The sequence below is a fragment of the Gopherus evgoodei genome, chromosome 10, assembly GCF_007399415.2.
Source record: "Gopherus evgoodei ecotype Sinaloan lineage chromosome 10, rGopEvg1_v1.p, whole genome shotgun sequence".
NCBI lineage: Eukaryota > Metazoa > Chordata > Testudines > Testudinidae > Gopherus > Gopherus evgoodei.
In genome coordinates, this window is record NC_044331.1 from 8,746,614 (window position 1) to 8,766,802 (window position 20,189).

Genomic DNA, 20,189 nt, shown 5'->3' on the forward strand with positions numbered 1-20,189 from the left:
CTCTTCCGCCCCAGAGCAGCTGGCCCATCACTTCCCGTGGCCAGTTACAAGGGCTGCACAAAATCTGTCAGGCGAGGTAGAAATGTCAAGGCTACCGTGTCACAAACTGTGATGAGCAGGAAAAGGGAAGCACTCGGCAAACACGTGAAAATAATTTGCAGAGAAGCAGGAAGGGATATGCCTGTATGATCATCCCTGCGTGGTTTCTTTTTTTTTTATGTTCAGCAGTGAAAACCCCCAGTGTCCTATGTCCATATGCCAATGGAGTTGTACTTTTAGAATCAGAGCATAATCTAGCTATAAACAAAGGATATGAGTTCCTGGATGATCTATATCTGGGTACTGTATTTCTTACCCCAACAGGAACAAACAAACTTCAGCGCATAAACAAACGTGGGTTCTATTTAGTCCCATTACTGTGGAGTGTGAGCTCCCTAGATAGATATTTTTTTTGGAACCAGATCAGGTAGGAAATAGTTCCAGGTTATTAAACCAAACACATTGTGTTTAACAGATACAAGTTGTAGATGGATTTTCATTGCAGAATCTGCATTTTGTTTGATTTACCAAGAGCATGTAGGTAAGACACATTAGTTAGTTCTGTATACTGGTAGATCAGCCTTTATTAAATTAGACTGTAGGTAACCTTTATGTTCTCAGTGACAAGTGTTAATATAGTAATATTTTTAAAAAACACCTTTACAAGCTCCATTGTGCTTCGAATTTCACTCGTCTTAGCCTACTGATGTCTCGTAATGACCTGAGAATGTTGTGAACCCAGACTAAAATGCTGAAGAGTTTTATTAGAGATGGGCTGAACTGACAAAATTTGGATCCAGATCCAGGTTTCATTGTCAAAGTTGATTTGTGGATCTAACCTGGCATCACTGTAATGTTACAGATAAGTCCCATTGCAGAGTCTATATTAAAAAGCAGTCTTTGAAATATGCATGTGTATGTACGTTTTGTGTGTAGGATATAATTGTACGTGTTGTATCCAAAATTAGGCCCTGAGCAAAGTTCAGTTGGATATTCCTAACTCTAATTTTTTAAAAGGTGATGGGGCCTCGTGTATAAATATAAGTGTGTGTACATACACAGATATATATGTATATATCTGCACACACGTATGGTGTGATACTGGCACAATCACTATATGTGCTTGTGTGGGGAGAGAGAGAGATTTGCATATGTTATAAACTGTACATTACGTAGACAATAAAAATATATTTAATATTTGTCCAAAACCAAAGCTCTCACCCATGCTTTCCTCCCCTGATGCGTGCTTTGGAGACACCTGTTGATACAGGAGCCACTCCATTGTGGGAGGGCACATTCATTTTCTTCCATAATTAGAGTGGCAGGCCCATGCTGCCAGTTACATTCAGCCATGCTTGTCTTAGTCCCTGATTCTGCAAGGTGATAACCTTCCTCTACTCCCACTAGCTTCGTTTGGATTTAGGGAAGCCTAGTTGATGCTCAGTACTTTAGTGGATCTAGCCCTTACTACACCTCTACCCTGACATAATGGTGTCCTCAGGAGCCTCCCCCCCCAAAAAAAAAAAATCTTACTGCATTATAGGTGAAACTGCGTTATATCAAACTTGCTTTGATCCGCCGGAGTGCGCAGCCCTGCCCTCCCTCCCCCTCTTCCCCGGAGCAGTGCTTTACCACGTTATATCCGAATTCATGTTATATCAGGGTAGAGGTGTATATTGTAATGCCTATAATAAGGGCTGTTGTCTTTAAATTCCTAGCAGTGAATTCATAAAAAAGTGTCTCATGTGTTAATGAAATCTTAAGATTAAAGCCGGAACCACTGGTGATAAGAGTACAGTAAATACATGTCCTGCTGTGTCTGGCTTACTACTATAAGTTCTATCACATACATACATACACACACATACTTCTTTCTTTCTCGTTCTCTGACATCCCCGACCCCCATCTTTTTCTCTGTTACTTTACAGAATAGAATTTGCTGAAACCAAGTTAATATGTGAAGGTGACATTCCTGTAGTAAGAAACTCTTTGTGTTTCTAGTCACCAGGGCTGAGTGTCTGCAGCACCCAGTATATGTTTAAGGAGTTTAAAGCTCCAGACACAAGTCTTCCCAGAACAATTCTGAGTCAGTCCCAGTGCATCTGCTCCCTCTCACATGTCTGTGGGAGACCAGAAGGGTCCCCAACAAGCAGATGCTAGTTAAGGTCATTGCTCTGGTGACAGAACCTACAATATCGCTGGGGAGATAAGTGTTTGTTTTTCAAGAGTTTATAAGACCACTGTCAGGAATGCTTGCCTTCTTTTCCTACCCCTCATCAGTGGCAAATCAATCAGGGTCATGATAGACAACATAGTCTCCATGTTCAATATCAGCAAGCAGAGAGGAGCAGGATCACCTGCCCTGTGCTGCGAAGCCATGAAACTATCTAATCGGTGCAGAGCTCATCAGATCCAAATTTCAGCGGTCTACCTCTCAGGCATACAGAATGCCACAGCCAATGTCCTCAGCAGACACTTCTCCCAGAATTATGAATGGGAGCAGACACCAAAGTTCTCCACAGCATATTCCTAAAATGCTGACTGCTCTAGGTGGATGTCTTTGCTATCTCCAGGAATTGGAAGTGTCCCCTCTTTGGTTCAAGAGGAAGTCTGGGCCACTACTCCTTAAGAGACACCTTCCTTCTATCTTGGAAGAAGGGTCTGTTCTATGTGTTTATCCAACACCGCTGATATTAAGGGAGATTAACACGATCAGACAGGGCGGAGTCAAAATTGTCCTTATAGTGCTGACCTGGCTGAGACAAGTTTGGTATCCTTACCTGCTTCACCTAGTTGTCCAACTCTTGTTTGAGCTCCTGACCATTCCTCATCTCCTGTCACAGGATGCTGAGCGGATGCTTCATTCCAACCTAGCAGTTTTCCATCTGAGGGCATAGCTCCTAGATGGTTCATGGGGTTACATTCCTCCTGCTCTTTGGAAGTACGACAGGTGTTATTGAATAAGTAGGAAGAGATCAATCTGCTACGACTTACCTGCAGAAATGAAAGAGATTCTTCCATTGGTGGTGTTGTCACTGCCTCTTGCTTGATCTGGGGCCACTCTCATCATCCTGGATTACCTGTAGGGTTATCCGTTAGTTTGATTAAGGTCCATTTGGCCACAATATCATCCTTTCACCTCCAGCAGAAGTATTCTCCATATTTACTTATTTGGTATTGTCCTTGTTTATTAAGTGTTTGGGGATTCTCTGTCCACAGATGAGAAACCCTACCCTGAACTGCAACTTCAGCCTGATACGCTTCCTTATGATACCTCCGTTCGAACCAAGGACAGCCTGTTTTCTGTTGCATTTATCCATAATGACGGCTCTTTTAGTCGCCATCACATCAGCCTGTAGCAGTGGGGAGATTGGAGCCTTCGTGGCAGATTCTGCCCCCCTTTATGGTGTTTTTTTCATCCCCACCCTAAATTCTTACCTAAGGTTTTATCAGGGTTCCACCTTAATGAATCCATTCATCAGTGTTTATTGCAAAGCCACATCATTCTCCACAGGAATCCTATTTACGTACCCTGGATGTTAGAAGAGAATTGGCCTCCTACTTAGATAAAACCAAGCAGTTTAGGAAGTCATCTTAGTGCTTCGTTTCCTATGTGGAAAGATCCACAGGGTCCTTGATCTCTACTGAGAGACTATCCAGGGGATATCTGGGTGTATTATCACTTGTTATGATGCTGCAGGCATTCATCCACCCCAAAGGGTAGATCAACTAGATCTCAGCAACATCTATGGCAGACTGCCAGGTGCTTTTGAATAGACCCCAAAAATCTTTTTATTTACTATTATTGTTGGGTGTGTTTTATTATTTTCTCTGGAGTTTGGATCTTGACTATACCTTGACCAAGAAATTTAGATCTTGAAAAAAAATAATTGACTAACCCAATCTATAACATTACAGAAGACTATACCAATATCTGAAATATGCAAGGCCGCTACAAGGGCTTCAGTACATTCCTTTTTGAAACATTACACATTAATCCATGCTGTCAGAGCTGAGATGGCACTTGGTTCTGCAGTACTGTCTTCAGTTCTGGACTTCGTTGTGCAGCTCCCTCCTCCATCTGGGAATACTGCTCGGAAGTCACTAGAAGTGGTGCATCCATAGGGATGCTACTCTAAGGAGAAGAGGTTGCTCACTTTGTGCAATAACTGCTGTTCTTCAAGCTATGTCCCTCTATGGGTGTTCCACTACCTGCCCTCCTATCCTTTTGCTTTCGGGCCTTTGGGGATGTTTGGTTGGAGAAGGAACTACGGGCGGGCTCACTCATAATATTTTTTTTTTTCAATGAGGAAATGACCTTAGAAAAGGCTGCTTTTATGCTGAAAATAAAAATTGTTACATTTGTTCCAGATTGTTGGGAGAATGGGTGAAAAATCTGTCTGAGAAGTGTAGGAGTTGGGGGAAAAAATACAGATATTTGTTGTATTTCAGTGTATCTTCTCTTTGTGATCATATGGCATAGCATCATGCATATGGTTCTTGCTGTATATTTTGATTCCCTGTTTCTCAAGGGGGGAAGTGCTTAAAAGAGAAAGAAATGAGACTTCAGAAAGGATGTGATAAATGTCTGTATTATAACATGGGCTTCAGAAATCCTCCTTTGTGTTTCTAAGATGTTTTATTCATGAAGGGCAGGTGTCAGAGAGGTGCCTCACAATTGTGGCAACCCCTGTGAAGCATCACACTGAGGCCTGGGCTGATCATTTCCCCCCCCCAACAAACCCACCAGCTTATATGTGGGCTATTAATGACCACAGTGGACTAACATCTTGGTTTTACATCTCATCCAAAATACATGTAGTATGGAGAGCATTATATTTATGCCTACAGAGCACATATCTCCAAAGACCTGGCTTTAATCTTTGTTTCTGTTTCTGATGAGTCAGTTAGATGTGCAACATAGAGCTGAATTCTATCTTCAGATGTGCTCTCAGAGCTTGTGTTGCCTTCAGTGGGAGCTACTTGAATATCCAAGGGCAGAATTTGGCTGACAGTAAGTACGTGTGCAGGTGGGATCTGAGGGGAATGACGCAATCTATTAGCTTAGGTTAGTTGCCTTGGACAGAGAAAGATAAGCAACAATGTACCTGTAAATACCTGTGCCTCTCCCACTTGATAACTGTCTGTCTTCCCCATTATAGCCCTGGGCCAGGAGGCAAGAACTGCCGGGGAGCCAGTGTGGAACACACAGTTTGTGAAAATTTACCCTGCCCTAAAGGAGCGCCTAGCTTCAGGGACCAGCAATGCCAGTCTCATGACAGATATATCAACAAGAAGAAAAGCCTCTTGACAGCTGTCATCATTGATGGTAAATTCACCAACTTTCTGTATAGTTCCTCACCACTTTTTTTTCCGTGGTTTTTCAGCTCTTCTCGATTGAGCCCCCATTTTTCAGCAGAGACCACTGTGGAGTAATCCCCAGAGGGTAGATCTGGAGGGCAGTTAAAGGGAATTCCTGATTCTCATGACCACCGTGTCTCCCTTGTTTTTAGCCTCTCAACAAGATCTGTTGGGCAGGCCGGTTCTACAGGCAGCCTTGGGATGTAACCACAGCACTTGAGAGACTGGGAGAGGTTATGGAACTAATTAAAATATCCCCATCTCAACAGGCAGGTACCATGGGAATTGGAGCTTTCTGATCATTTTTAACATGAGGAAATAGAAGCAAAATCTGGAACTGAAAGCAGGAAGGAGGATTCACCTTGGGATGTTACTTGCATGATTCCTTGCCCACTTCAACACATTTGTACATCTACTTGTATTTAAATTTGTCATTATTCTGAAACAATTTTCCTTGGCAAAGTCTTGATACTTGCTTGGGCGGACTTGGAAAGTCATTCTGAAATGAGTAGGTTCTATGAAAGATGAGATTCACTAAGCTGGTTTCCAGAGAAACAGGCCCCTGTTATCACCATCTGCTGATAAATGTACACGGCCACATTCGTGTGGGCTGATCCTCTCATGATTGTACTGAAATGGTGCAGAGCAGGGCTTTTGATCAACACTGAGTGTATGTCTGTACTGCAGCTCCTTATTTCCAGCCCGCATAGACATAGATGCACTAGTTTTGACCGAGTTAGTGTGCTGAAAAGAGCAGTGGTAGCCTCAGGTAGCCCCCTGAGTACAATCCCATCTGAGACCCAGGGTATGTACTTGGGTGCCTAGCCTGTGCCGCAGCCACGCTGTTATTTATTGTGCACTAGTTTGATCAAAGCTAGCATGCATACATCTATCCAACCTGCAAATTACACCTTCAGCTGCTGTGTACCCTTACACATCTGGCAGCTTCTGTCCCCTTCAGACGTTAACACCCAACAAGCCAGGTCTGTTGCACAGTGCTCCAGCTCCAGTGCTTAGAGGTCCCCAGGACTGCTTGCCGTGCCACCAGGAAAAGGGATGTTTGTGCAAAATTTGGCCTGCCGTGCCCGGAAAGCAATGCTGCTGAGCTCTTTGTACGATAGCATTCCCTCAGCTGAAAGCCAGGCCTGCCCCACAGCACAGCTGAGAACTGCAGTGGTTAGAAAAGGTTAACGCTGGACATCAGCTCACATATTTCAGTCTTGGCTCATTTCTCATCAAAGCCAACAACAGCAAACTTCCTTCATGTTATCCCAGCGCATAACGTTATTTATGCAAAAAAAGGCTGCAGAAATGTGCCGTATTATTCACTGTGGACCATAATCAGCTCTGGTGTTTGCAGTTCCAAAGGAATTGCAAACATTTATGCCAGGACTTAGTTTGGGCCGTAGTGAATAATATAAAATGTCTGTGCTTTATTTCTTTTGCATGAGTAAGAGATGCTCACACCTAGCCCCAATGGGGTTTGTTTGAAAATGATTACACAATTAGGTGGGAGTTTTCCAGTGACTCTAACTGAGGTAGATGCCCAAAAACTATTGAAATTCCATGGGATTTGGGCACCTACGTCCACTTGATGTTTTTGAAGGTCTCATCTGGACTCCCCATTTGTTAAATTGATTTTTAAAACCCTTTTCTAGCTGAAAGCTGCCTAATTATCTTAACATTGTCGTGCATCAGAAACATATTGCAAGTCCCCTCTTCTCACAAAAGAAGGCAAGAAAGATACCAGTGATGGGGTGGGGGGCAGGTCCTTCTGGGTATCACCACTTGAAAATGAGACCTTTGATTGCCCAGCCCAGCTATCAAGCAACCACCTAAAGAGGCCAGAGATGATAGGGGATTGCAAACCCTCTAATCAGTAGGGGAACAGCAGATGCTGTTCCAGGGTTTCCAAAGCTGTACTGACTAGTTAGATTCCTGATCTTGCAGGAGGCGCAGATCCTCCTGAATAGCACCCAGGACTTTGCAGAATCAGGCCCTACTTAGGGACTTTTCAGGTCAGGGATTATGGAAGAATTCTTCTTGAAGCGCATCCGCACTTCTTTGAGTATGAAATGATTCTCTTCAGTAGTTTATCTTATAATGACTTGTCTAACCTCTGTGCATCTCCTCGCCCTGTCCTGGTCCTCCTGGTCCTGCCCTTGAGAGTTTTTGTTTATTACTGACTCTCTCACCTTAATTTCAGTAGGTCCCAATCCAGTGCCTATTAAAATCACTTCGATTCTCTAGAGGGCCTTGGATCAGGCCTATAGTATCTGTCTGTTTCTTTCCTTCAATTGCTCCGGCACTGGAGGCTAAGACCATTCCTAAACAAGTAGGACCTGTTCCAGTCCCCATTCATTCCTCTCTCTCCCTGCTGTTCAGTATTTTCCCCATTTCTATAATGTTTTCCATTGCTCGGGGCTGGATAAAAATTCCCAGATGTCACTCTCTGTCACTTGGTAAAAGTTTCAGAGAAACATCTCCTTCCACCTGGACTTGTTAACTCAAGGTCCCCTAGGAATTCTGCTTTGGTTTGTTACTGCTGGGCTGAAAGCTGTTCGCCCTCTAGGTATTCAGTTCCTGTTCCCGAGTCCTCTTGGTGCAGGTTTAGACTGTCTCTCTCTCTGCCTTGCCCACCTCTCTGTTTATTTTAGCTTTCTTCCTTTTTGCTGGCTGCAGTATGGCTCCTCAGTGTCTCCTCCTCCCTTGTCTGCTAGTTTAATCTCCACCGCTCCCACAAACAGAACTCCCCATTACTAGTGTGTGTGTGCCCTGTCTGTGCAGATGGAGCCCACCCCACTTTTATAGGCCTCATTTGTTCCTAAAAACTAGCAAATACACAATAGGCACTGCAGTACCAGTAAAGCTAATAATTCGTGTGTATACACCAATTTCTAAGAACTCAGCCACAGAAGTGCCTTTCTTCATGTGACTTCCTCTCGTAGTTTGGTTTGCAGTGCCTCTCGGAGCGCCACTTGACTATTGCCTCATCCCCAGTTCCCTCCAGGACCTTGGCCACCCTGATGATTGTTATTTTGGCACCCAGGAGGGCGATTGACAGGTGCCCATTATTATTTACTATCACCCTACCACGACTCCTACCTCTTCCTTAGCTCAGTTCTCTCCTCCCACCTCCGCATTGCTAAAATTGTTGCTCCAGCAGCCTTGGCTCTTCTCGTCTTTCTGCTCGATACGCATGTACAACTTGTCTCCTTTAGTCTCTTGCAGAAGCGAGAACCTGCTTAACAATTTCACCGTGCGGTTTACCGCCCTTCTTGGCCACCCACCACTTCCATTTCCCTCTTCCATCCAGAATAATCCAATTCCTATCAGCTGCTCTGCATTATGCAGTCCAAACCCTTCTGCTCTTGGCATGGTCTCTCTGCAAATGGCTCGTCTGTGAATCTCCCATTCTTGTGAGCATTGCAGGCTGACGGAAAGTTTTCTCTGAGAATTGGTCTTAGCACTTAAGGTGCGTTAATGTGCTGACGTCACATGTGGTTACTCACTCTACTTCTTCACTGAGGAAGCTCCACGCCCAATGCTATGTACAAATCACAGGATCCCTTGCCTGTTTTACTCACACGGTGCTTAATGCACCGGGTCAAAGTGGTCTGTGATGTAACTCTGTTGCTTTCAATGAAGTTAGAGCAGAGATGAACTTGGCCCAAAGTCCTTTATAATTTGTAGTTTAAAAGAGAAGCTGATAGAGCCCCAGAGATACAGGGCTGTTATGCAGAAGCAGTGAAAACCGCAGTTACGTTCATCTGGACAGGATCCAAATTGCTTTCCAAGCCGTATATACAGGCACTGTTTTTACCCTCAGTGAAGGGAACCAACTCTAGAGTGGAACCTGGCACCTATTTACTTCAGGCACAGTAACATTACAAAGCAGCGTAGGACAGAAAGTGAAGGAAAATAGCAAATCTGTGTGGAAAGAGCGGTGTGTTCTCGACTGAGCCCAGGTGTTTGATAATCCTGGGTGTGACACACAGGAGCACTGCGGGGAGACTGAACGTTAGTTCCTGGCCTCAGTTGGCTGACATGGGTGCCAGTATCCACTGACTAATGGTTACTGTTATAAATCCGAGGATCTGATTGTGTTTCCTATAACAGACAGCACCCTCAAACCCTAGTGCAACCCAGATGCCATGCTCGGCTCACACGGGTGCACCCTAGATGCTGTGCTGGAGAACAGTTTGGGTTTGAATGCTGATGCATAGGGGAAAATGTCACCCATTGAATCACTAACATGACTTCCTGCAGAACCCTGGGTGAAGCGCTTTCATCTACAGGGCAGCCTGTCTCCCATTTGACTGGGGGTAACGCGATAACAGAAGAACTCTTGAGCTATTTGCACTGTTAGGTTTTTTTGAATAAATATATGTATAGTCAAAAAAAAACCTGTTTTTCCTTCAGCGGAAGCAGCCGTCGTCCTTAAACCGTTTTGAACATTTCACAAGCTCTTTTCAAAGAAGCAAAATAACAGATGCCGGCAGTAATTGCAGCCTATGAAATTGCAACTCAGCACTTCTCAAAGGTTCCTGAATAAAAAGGCTCCGTTGTGAAGGCTACTTCTAAAATTTGCAGTCCCTGTGCTTTGGCTGCCGACTTCACTGAAATCTATCATAACTGCCCCCTTGTAACGGTGCCATTGCCATCCTTGGCTCTTATCACACACTTATAGGAAGGGAGTGCTCTGGTTTTTGGTTTTTTTTTAAAGGGCCGCCACCGCCTTGCAGGGATTCTGTTTCCATTGCTGGAGTTAGCATCCCAGCTCTCCCCAAGAGGACACAGACTTCTATTAGGGAGCATTTGCAGAATAATATTCAGGATACTTGACCCATTTAGGTCACATGCTGCACAAACATTTTTTATTCTCTTCTTGTCTTGTTGCTGGAGGTGCCACATCAGTCTGGCTTTAGGAGCAGCCAGAAATCAGCTAGGGCACTTCTCTGGGCCAGCAGGGGCTGTGGGTGCTTTGGACATCCCATGTGAAAAATAGAGTGGATGAACCCCCTGCATTTGAGAGCCCCTCTCCAACCTGCACTCCCAGAGGTGTTGGCAAACACCCGAGGGAGCTGCCTTCAGCAAGAGGGGAGGGATATTGCCATTCTTGGGCCTGATGGAAAATTTAAGGAGGGAGGAGCTAAAAAAGCAAAAGCTCTCCACTGACTTGAGCAGGGTTGCTTCTGCTGTACAAAGGTGCAGGGGAGTATATGCTCAGATCCCCTGCCTGCCATACGGTTCCTAACGGACACTGGCATACCTTAATACACAATGGAGAGGACGGCTCATTGGAGCTAAGGCTGTGAATTAGAAATATCTCCTGCCACATGGGTAAAGCAGGCACTCGGAGTTGTTCACAGCTGCAGGAACAGAGGCTGTCCAGAAACAGCCCGACTGGCTCTCCCCTATGCAAGCCAGTCCTTATGCAGCTTTCACAGAAAATGATATCAAAATCCAGCTAGTGAGAAATTGCGTTGATTTGACGGGGTAGGGGGGAACAACGACTGTGAGCACTGATAGGATGCACCTATGATGCCTCCCTAAAGCAAGACAGGTGGGCAGGGTGCAGGTTGGCTGGACATTCTTGAAGTGCTGACAGGTCTGGTTTAAACATATAAAAAACTCCAAACCACGTTCTCCCATGTCTTCTCCTCTGGTTCCAAGCTTCCACACAGTGAAGGTTTCTTGAGCCTTTGAATGGAGACAGACCCCAACCAACCTCTGGCCAGCCCTGATTCTCTGTTGCATTAGAACTCTGCTCAGACATACTAGAGAGATGGGCTGCAGAGAGGCAAGTTCGTGATTCAAAGGGAATTTAGAGCAGGAAGGGACCTGTACAAATTGCCTTAGTGTATCAAAGAACCTGGCCTCCCGTCTCGTAAATTGAACACTACCGAGCTCTGGGGAGGATGCAGGCTTTGGTATAGGCCAACACCCACATCAGAATGTCAGTAGGTTTTTTCTCTGGGTATGTTCGTGCAGGAGTCATAGGCTGTGTTTGCGGCCTGAATTGATGTTCCCAGGCTAGCTCGGGTCCCAGAAGAGTGAAACTGTGGCAGCACAGGCTTCAGTACTGACTTTACAAACCCACCCAGAACCCTAGATAATTACCTGGGAGCGTAGCCTGCGCTGAAGCTCACCCTGCAGCTTCCTTATTCCAGGATCCGCGCTAACTAGATTAAACCTAGCTCGGGTATGTCAGCTCGAGCTGCAGTCACACCAAGTGGTTGCAGTATAGACACACCCTTCGGTACAGTCTGTGTGCAGCAGAGAGCAGGAGTGTGCTGGAAATCAAAACATCTCACTCTGCAAATACATACACATGAGAACCCTGGCACCTGCTGTTAATTATATAGTTTGAGCCTTTTAGTCCCTTATTCCACTAGTTATAGTGAAAAAAAATATGTATGGAGATATCTTATCTCATAGAACTGGAAGAGACCCTGAAAGGTTATTGAGTCCAGCCCCCTGCCTTCACTAGCAGGACCAAGTACTGATTTTGCCCCAGATTCCTAAGTGGCCTCCTCAAGGACTGAACTCGCAACACTGGATTTAGCAGGCCAATGCTCAAACCACTGAGCTATCCTGCCCGGTAAATGTCTAAACATTTACCCCCCAGTTCCCTCCCAAGTAAATGTCTAAACATACAATATAATATATTATTGCTAGAATGGGCAAATGAGGCACATCTTTTTCCAACAATATATGTTTACTTTCTAGCAAGCTAGTTTGCTGGCAGCAAAGCAAATTTTAGCAAATATTTGTGCGAAATGAGTTTTAAATTTCTGAACACAAATGTGCTCACTGGATGCCTGGTTTCAAGAGTTACGCTCAGTCAAGAAACACAAACAAATCACACGATCGATGTGTCCATTTAGAACTGGCTTGCACAGCTTGAATTTTGTAAATGAAATGTTCACAGTGAGCTGCTTGTGCCCATTCTAGAGACCAAGGATTGTGTGTTGGAATGATGCAGGGAAAGATATAAGCCCAGTTAACAGAAAGAGAAGGAAAAATTCGTAAAGTAAATTACTCATTCAGATCTAAAATGACATGTATTGCCAGTGATTCAAAGTCTCCCATACCTTTCGCCTTTTAACCCCTTCTGCATCTTCAGATAAATAGTGCATCTTGGAGAGGGAGAACGATGGGCTTGAATGGAAACAATGGGCCAAGCCTCCTGAAAGCTGAGACTGTTAGAATCTGAGCCCACTTAGAGTTATCGATAAATATGTACTTATGTACTTGTCTGTGTAATTGTATAGAGTCCATGTTACATACTTACTATATTCATGCCTCTTGTTCTATCAGACTTTCTGGGGCTCTGTCTAAATGCTGCTATTGCTCCTGAATGAAGTTGCTGGTCTTGTGTATTTTTTCAGATAAGCCGTGTGAACTCTTCTGCTCTCCTCTGGGGAAGGAGTCTCCTGTGCTGGTGGCAGACAGGGTTCTTGATGGTACTCCGTGTGGGCCTTATGAGACTGACCTCTGCGTACATGGCAAGTGCCAGGTGGAGTAACTTTCTATTGTTTATTTTCCAAGTAGGTCTATTGTCCTGGGCTCCTGTGAGCTGTGTCGGTTGTTTATGATCAGGCAGCATCACTGAGGATGGCTCTTAGACTGCCTCTGAAATAACTTAAAAGTTGTCCCGGTTAACCTTGTTTCGTTGTTACATTGCTGAGCAATTAGGGAACATGCTCATTTAAAGTTGTGCGATGTTCCACTCTTACTTCATTTGGCTACCTGTTTTCTCCACAGCTGGCAGCCTCCCTACGCCCCACTCCCCAGCGTCTCCCGCCCGCCAGCAGACCCCGCGGATCAGCACCTTCACCCTCCTCCCTCCGCCCCCTGCCTGCGGCAATCAGCTGGCTTGTGGCGTTTAGGAGGGAAGGGAGAGGAGCAGGACTTGGCATGCAGGCTCCCCCTCCCTTTTGAACACCACAAACCAGCTGATTGCCCGAGGCAGGGGTGGGAGGGAGAGCCTGTGCGCCAAGTCTTCACTCCTCTGCCCTCCCTCCTGCCTCCTCAATGCCGCAAGCCAGCTGATTGCCCCAGGCAGCAAGGAGGAGCAAGGATGCAGCATGCACAGTAAAAGGGAGGAGGAGGTTGAGGCGGGGAGAAGAGGCAGGTCAAGGGTGGGGGTTTGGGGGAAGGGGTGGAGTGGATGGGCCAAAGGTTGAGTCCCCTGCTCCTGGTGCTTGCAGAGTAGGGGAAGCTGCTGCTGCTGCTGTGCAGCATGCTTCTCCTAGCCTGCAGCGTCTTCAGCCTCCTTGCCTGCCTCCTCTCCAGTGCCAGTGGGCTGTGCCTGTGTTAAATTGCTTGTTTAAATGTATATAATGCCTTTTGTCTGGCAAAACAAAATTTCCCTGGAACCTAACACCCCCTCCCCCATTTACATTAATTCTTATGGGGAAATTGGATTTGCTTAACATCGTTTCACTTAAAGTCGCATTTTTCAGGATCATAACTACAACGTTAAGTGAGGAGTTACCGGATGTAGTTCTGTTTCACAAAAGCAACTGCAAGAGTTTCCTAGTCGTGGTTTTTTTTAAAGAGGTAAATTCCTGAGAGATAAGACCATGTCACTGAACAGCTGGAGATGCTTTAGGATATGATCCCATCCCGTCTAGTCATCAGATTGGTTGGGTTTGAAGGGACAGGTAGTGGGTCATCTGGTCTGTTTAACTCCTGCGTTTTGGCTGCTCATTGGAAGAATCCTCAGTGCCACTCGAGGGACTGAAACGGCCACTATCCTGTTGTATATGTTTTGTGTTATTGACATGACAACCCTTTCCAGCACATCCACAAATACCAAGATGGGATTACAAAGCAAATTGTTTATAAAGCCTCAGAAAATTGCAAGCATAGATCCAGAGGTACTGGGCTGGAGCACGGCCCAGCTCAGCATAGCATGCTTCGGTGCAAGGAAACTATGCTGAGTGCAGAAGAGCGAGAGAAGCTATCCTCAGCCCCATCCTATGCATTGGGAGCTGCTGCCCCACATGGCCAGCTTGTGCCTGGCTGCTGCAGGCTATGGATGGGAATAGTGGAAAAGCTCACTTCTCCCATCCTGCACCATTAGATGGTGCATGAACTCACTGGCTATGCCCTTAGCATGCTCATCCCCACTCCTGCCTCGTGTGGGGCATCAGGAATTGGAATAGGGTGTGGGAAGGGTAGTAGTACTCTTCCAAACTCTGCCCAGAAAATAAGCTCCACCCACTTGAGGCACTAACATGACATGCCACTTTCAGTAGGTTGTACCAATGTTCAAAATATGATCATTCATGCTCCGCTGGGCTCTTCGGACTTGACTGCCTCTTAGCAAGTAAGATTACCTGCTAGGGTGTCCTTAGGCAGTGAGTAGTAGTGTCTCTCGCGCCCACTCGGTTCAGCACCAAAATGAGCTGTCACTCAGAGCAGATTACGTAGATCTTCATAGTGTGATCCTTTGTCTGCTGTCTTACTTGCTTTGTTGAGCAGTGAAATCGGTAACAATGTAGGCTTTTAAAGTGTCTTCTTTGAACATTTGACTTAGGACCCAGTGAAAGGAATGGGGCTAGTCTCACCTTTTGGAGGTGTTGTTTTGGGCTATTTGCAGGTGGTTGTCATTGCATTGGTTACACTCAATTCACATTTTCTCACAACCATAACGGCTAGGAGTTGAGTGGTGGGTTTTCTTATATGATTAACTGATATTAGGAAAAACATTTTCGCTAGGAGGGTGGTGAAGCACTGGAATGGGTTACCTAAGGAAATGCTGGAATCTCCATCCTAAAATGTTTTTAAGGTCAGGCTTGACAAAGCTCTGGCTGGGATGATTTAGTTGGGGATTGATCCTGTTTTGAACAGGGGGTTGGACTAGATGACTTCCTGAGGTCTCTTCCAACCCAGATATTCTATGATTCTGTGATATTCTGAAGAAGAAGAAAGCAGCTGGGAGCGATGCAGATACAGTGTATTTCTGCATACTAGCCAGAGTCTAGCCATAATTAAATCCCCACACAATGGTCTCCTCCGCAGTGTTCGTGGGTCACAGTCCTTCTGTGTAGACCCTCCATCATGGCACAAACTCTGTGTTTCTTCTCTGTTTGGCCCATATGTGGGCTTGAAAGTGCATTTGGGATTCTACTGTCAAGCAACTGGGATGAGGATTGGTCTAGTCTAATGGCCAGAACGGGCAGCAGGCCTAGTGGCCAGAGTCAGTCACCAGAGCTAGGATTCAAAACCAGAGGACGGACTGGATACCAGAGCCATGGGGTCAAGCTGGACTCAGTAGTCAGGAGTCGCAGCTGGGGGTCAAAACTGAAGGTCAGGAGCTTGAGCAAACAGGGTATCAGGCATGGAGGGGCTCGAGGCAGGGACTGGAAAGAGGCAAGGCTGGGTGCAAGGCAGGAGCAACAAGAACAAGGTAATGCAGGCACAGCGGGGGCGGGAGTGTTGAGAAGTCAGCGAGCTGCCGTTGCTGGCTTAAGAGCTGGCTTGCTGGCCTCAGCAGCCAGTCAGATTGTGTGGCTAATCAGGCAGCTGCTGCAGACCAGATGTACTGATGAGACTGCCTGGAAACTAGCTCTGCTGCAGGCCCTGATTCCTGACATTGCCCCAGAAATTAGATTGGCAAAAGACTTGTTGAGTCATCCAGTCCATCCCCAGCCAATGCTGGATTTTCCCTTCACATCATTCGCTCGTTTATCTGGTCTAGTTTTAAATGTGTCAAGTGATGGGGCTTTCACCTTCTCTTTGAGAGTCTGTTCCTCAATCTAATACATCTGCTGGGACATCGCTCCTGATGTTTAGCCTACACCTGCATTGACATCAGCAGAGCTATGCTGATTTATGCCAGCTGAAGATCTGGCACAGTAACCTTGGCACCAGTTCTAAGCTCTGTCGGGTATTTCCTAAGACATAGTGGTTAAGGGGCACAACACCAGGTCATTCTCAGAAGGAGCAGGTCCCCTGACTGCACTCCCTTGTTCAACCGTTCTCTGTTCCCTGTGCAGAAATGGGATAACTGCCTGGTGGCTTCTGCTCTCACTGCCACGTTTCGACCTTGCCATGTGGGTAGCACATGCAGGGAAGTCTTCTGCCTCTCTCTGCCAAACGGCCCTAAGAGGGGTGTATTTAATCCAGACCTTTTTCTTTTGCTCAGAGGAGGAATCAGTAACATGCCTTGCTAAGGAGCCAGGCACGGGGGTTTATTTTCTCTATACATTAGTTACCATGTGGTGCCCTTGACATAGGCAGGTTCATGGTACATCCCTATGACAGATTTTCTTCCCTTTCCACCCACGTCCAAAGAAATGCCATTAATAATCTTTTATAACAAGGCCAGCTGTGCACCTCCCAGATGCACCCCGATGACCAGTGCACTGGCCTAGCCAGCGTTATATTTAAGGCTGCTCAAAATCAGCTGTGGATGCTAGATCAAGTGTTGCGGCAAAGCACGTTTCCTTCTTTCCGTGAGTAGAAGCCTGCTCCCCTCCAAATGAAATTCTTTATGCTCACAGTCTTTTTGGAGATACATCATGAAAAGTGAATTACGCTTCAGGTCGGGGGCAGCTGTCTTAAACTGTGCGGAGAGGTGATGACAGCTGCAGAACATTCAGTCCGTTTGCATCTGGCTCAGAGAAAATGCATAGTGATGGATGCAACCCAGGAAGACTTTAAAGCCTCATGAACTCCTTTGTACTGGTCTTCTGTTTGAGTAGCTTAGTGTAATGAATTGTTGAACATGACAGTACATCCCACTTAGAGGAGATACTCCACTAACTAACTGCCTGACAGAACAGTTTAGTATGCGTATTAATTTACTGGTCACATACGGGATGTACTTGAAGCAGGCATTGCAAGGGACCTGGTGAGATAGTAAGTGATGGAATGGAATGGAATGGAGGTGCTGCAGAGATGTATTTTCCATGCCGTGTAATGCCTCTGTAGTTAGAGGCTATAGATGGCAGGGGTGACACATTGCCAGTGTAGTGTGCACACTTGCAGGAACCATTGTCTAGAAGAACAGTCCAGGAATTCCAGCAAACAGCCCCTTTCCCTGTTTCCTTCAACAGTAAACTCTCCTAAACAAATCTCATCTTTTCTGGCTGCAAAGTGAATTCAGATAGAGTCAGCAAAGTCGCTTGCTATGGAGGAGTTTTTGAGACAGGGAGGGAGAACCACATCACATCCAATAAACCTCGAAGTATCCCAGCACCCTGTCTTGGAGTTTGGGGGAGACAGGACCCTGCACCCTCAGCTTCCTGCAATTCACCATGACTCTCAGCCAGTCAGTAAAACAGAAGGTTTATGTAGACGACAGGAACACAGTTCAAGACAGGTCTTGCAGGTACAGACAACAGGACCCCCTCAGTCAGGGCCATCTTGGGTAGGGTCAGGGGAGGCTGGGAGGTCTGTCTGGCCTCCCCTCCATTTTCCCAGCCAGCTCTAAACTGAAAACTCTTCAGCCCCTCCTCTCCCTTTGTCTCTTTCCCAGGCCAGGAGGTCACCTGATCTCTTTGTTCTTCAACACCTTCAGTTGGCACCTTTGCAGAGCAGCGGCCCAGGCCATTAGTTGCCAGAAGACAGGGTGTCAGCTATTCTCTGTGCAGACAGGATCTCACTGGCCCCCTAGCGCTCTGCAACAATAACACGCCCCTAGACACTTGAGAAATGCAGAGGGAAACTGAGGCACCCACATAACATTCAGCAAAAACATTAAGAACATTCCAACTTCATCACACACCCATTAGGAGTGAAAGCATAAAATTCTGTTTTCATTTACATTTTATGAATGCAGTTAGCTTCCAGCTTCCTTTGATAGAGGCAGTTTATTGGATTCAGATCTGAATAATAGAAAAGGAGCGTTTTTCTTGGTCAGTTTCACCCAAATTAAAGCAAAATCGTCATGAGTAAGCATGTGTCTACACTGCAGTTAGACAGCGGTGCCAGCTGACTCAGGCTTGCAGGGCTTGGGCTGCGAGGCTGTTTCACTGTGGTGTAGACGTTCCGGCTCGGACTGCAACCTGAGCTCTGGGACCCTCCTACCTTGCAGGGTTCTAGATCCCGGGCTCCAGCCCGATCCCAAATGTTTACACAGCAGTTAAACAGCCCCGCAGCCCACGTCCCATGAGTCCAAGTCAGCTGGCACAGGTCAGCTGCAGTTGTCTAATTGCAGGGTAGACATACCACCTGCCATAGGTGCCAACTTCCAGATTTCCCAGGGGGTTCTTGACCCCCTGCTCCGTCCTATGCCATGCCCCCACCCCACCCTTTCCCCCAATGCCCCCACCCCACCTCTTCCAGCCCCTGCTCCGCCCCCTCCCCCGAGGGTGCCCCATATTCAACTGGTGCCTCCCCATAGTGGGGAGGGGGCATGAGCAAAAGGGCAGGTCACGTGTGTGTCTCCCCATGCCCAGCCCCAAGGCCACTGCACTCTCCCCACCCCATGTTACCTGTGGGTGTGGGACGCTTTGTCCTCCTGGCATGTTCTGCTGTTCTCCCAGCTCCCAGGAGCCCAGGCAGGGAGCAGGAGGGAGCCGCTTTTAACGCCGGCCCCTCCCGGTCGCTGCTCGCCCGGCAGCTGCCTGAGAGAGCCTGGCTGGGGAGGAGGTGGCTTCCACTCCCCTCCTGGCTGGGCTGCCGGGGACTCCAGCACACGAGCCCGGGCAGGCAGTAGGAGTCACCTCCCCAGCCCTGTTCTCTGAAGCAGCTGCCGTGCAGGGCTGCAGAGCAGTGTCTCAGTGGGTGGAAGGGGCTGGTCCCGCCCCTTCCACTCCCCACATCTGGGCCATGCGTCGCCCAGGCTCGCCCCTTCATTCCTCCCCCAGCACGCTGCCAAACAGCTGATGGCGGCCAGCAGGAGGCACTGTGGGGGACGGAGACAAGCTGATCGGTGGGGCCCGGTGCTGTGGGAGGGGAGGGGAGGGGAGGAGGGGCCTGCCTGTGGGTGCTCAGCACCCACTATTTTTTTCCATAGGGTCGGCTCCTATGCCACCCTCTACCAGCAATGCCATGTAATATGCTGCCAGTATCATCTGAAGGCAGTGACATAAGTGAATTGACACCATGATAATACAGTAGAAACATCTGGAGCCATAGATACACAACTAGTGTGTAATCACCATGGTGTACACCAGTGGTTCTCAACCTGTTTGCCATTATGGGCTGCATATGCAGCTTTCTTAAGTGTTATGTTGGCCACATCCGCACAATATATATACTACCTGTATGGCCCTGAGGATGTCACATGGGCCACAGCTGTGTGCTGATTGGGCCGTGGGTTGAGAACCCCCGTATACTCAGTATAGTACTGGCTTCTGGAGCCAGCAATATAAATGAAGCAATTGAGAACAAACGGGTCGGGGTTCACCTGCATGACAACAGGCGGATATCCATACATAATGGGTACACCTGCTCTAGTGGCTTTCCCAAATCTGGGTCAGCCCTCATCCTTTCTAAAGTGGTCTTCAGCAGGCCTGTGAGGCAGCACATTTGGCTCCCCTTTTCCTTGTTTGTATTTCCTCACCCTACTAATACTGAGGTGCCCTTCTCCCACGGGTTACTAGTCCATTTACCTCAAGCTTATTAGCAAATGTGTCAGTCAATTACCATGGTTTTCTTGTGGTCAGACATCTGCTGATGTTCCTAACTTTAAAATATCCCAGGCTGGTATAAACGAGCATCTTGTGGTTACCTGTCAGCAGTTTAGCCATTGCAGCATTCTGTCTTGTGATATCTTATGATCTAGGGTTACTCCTGGTTAACTACTTGTGCTAAGGCTTTTGGGG

At 46.8% G+C, this 20,189-nt stretch overlaps 1 protein-coding gene across 2 annotated transcripts in view; it reads left to right on the forward strand.

Moving 5' to 3' along the window:
* ADAMTS17 (ADAM metallopeptidase with thrombospondin type 1 motif 17) overlaps positions 1 to 20,189 on the forward strand; it is a 265,553-nt gene that overhangs the window by 143,075 nt on the left and 102,289 nt on the right. For both annotated transcript variants that reach the window (XM_030578668.1, XM_030578669.1), the window contains 2 exons: positions 5,202 to 5,368; positions 12,795 to 12,922. In XM_030578668.1, the coding sequence (XP_030434528.1) occupies positions 5,202 to 5,368; positions 12,795 to 12,922 (295 nt within the window). The remainder of the gene's footprint in view (positions 1 to 5,201; positions 5,369 to 12,794; positions 12,923 to 20,189) is intronic.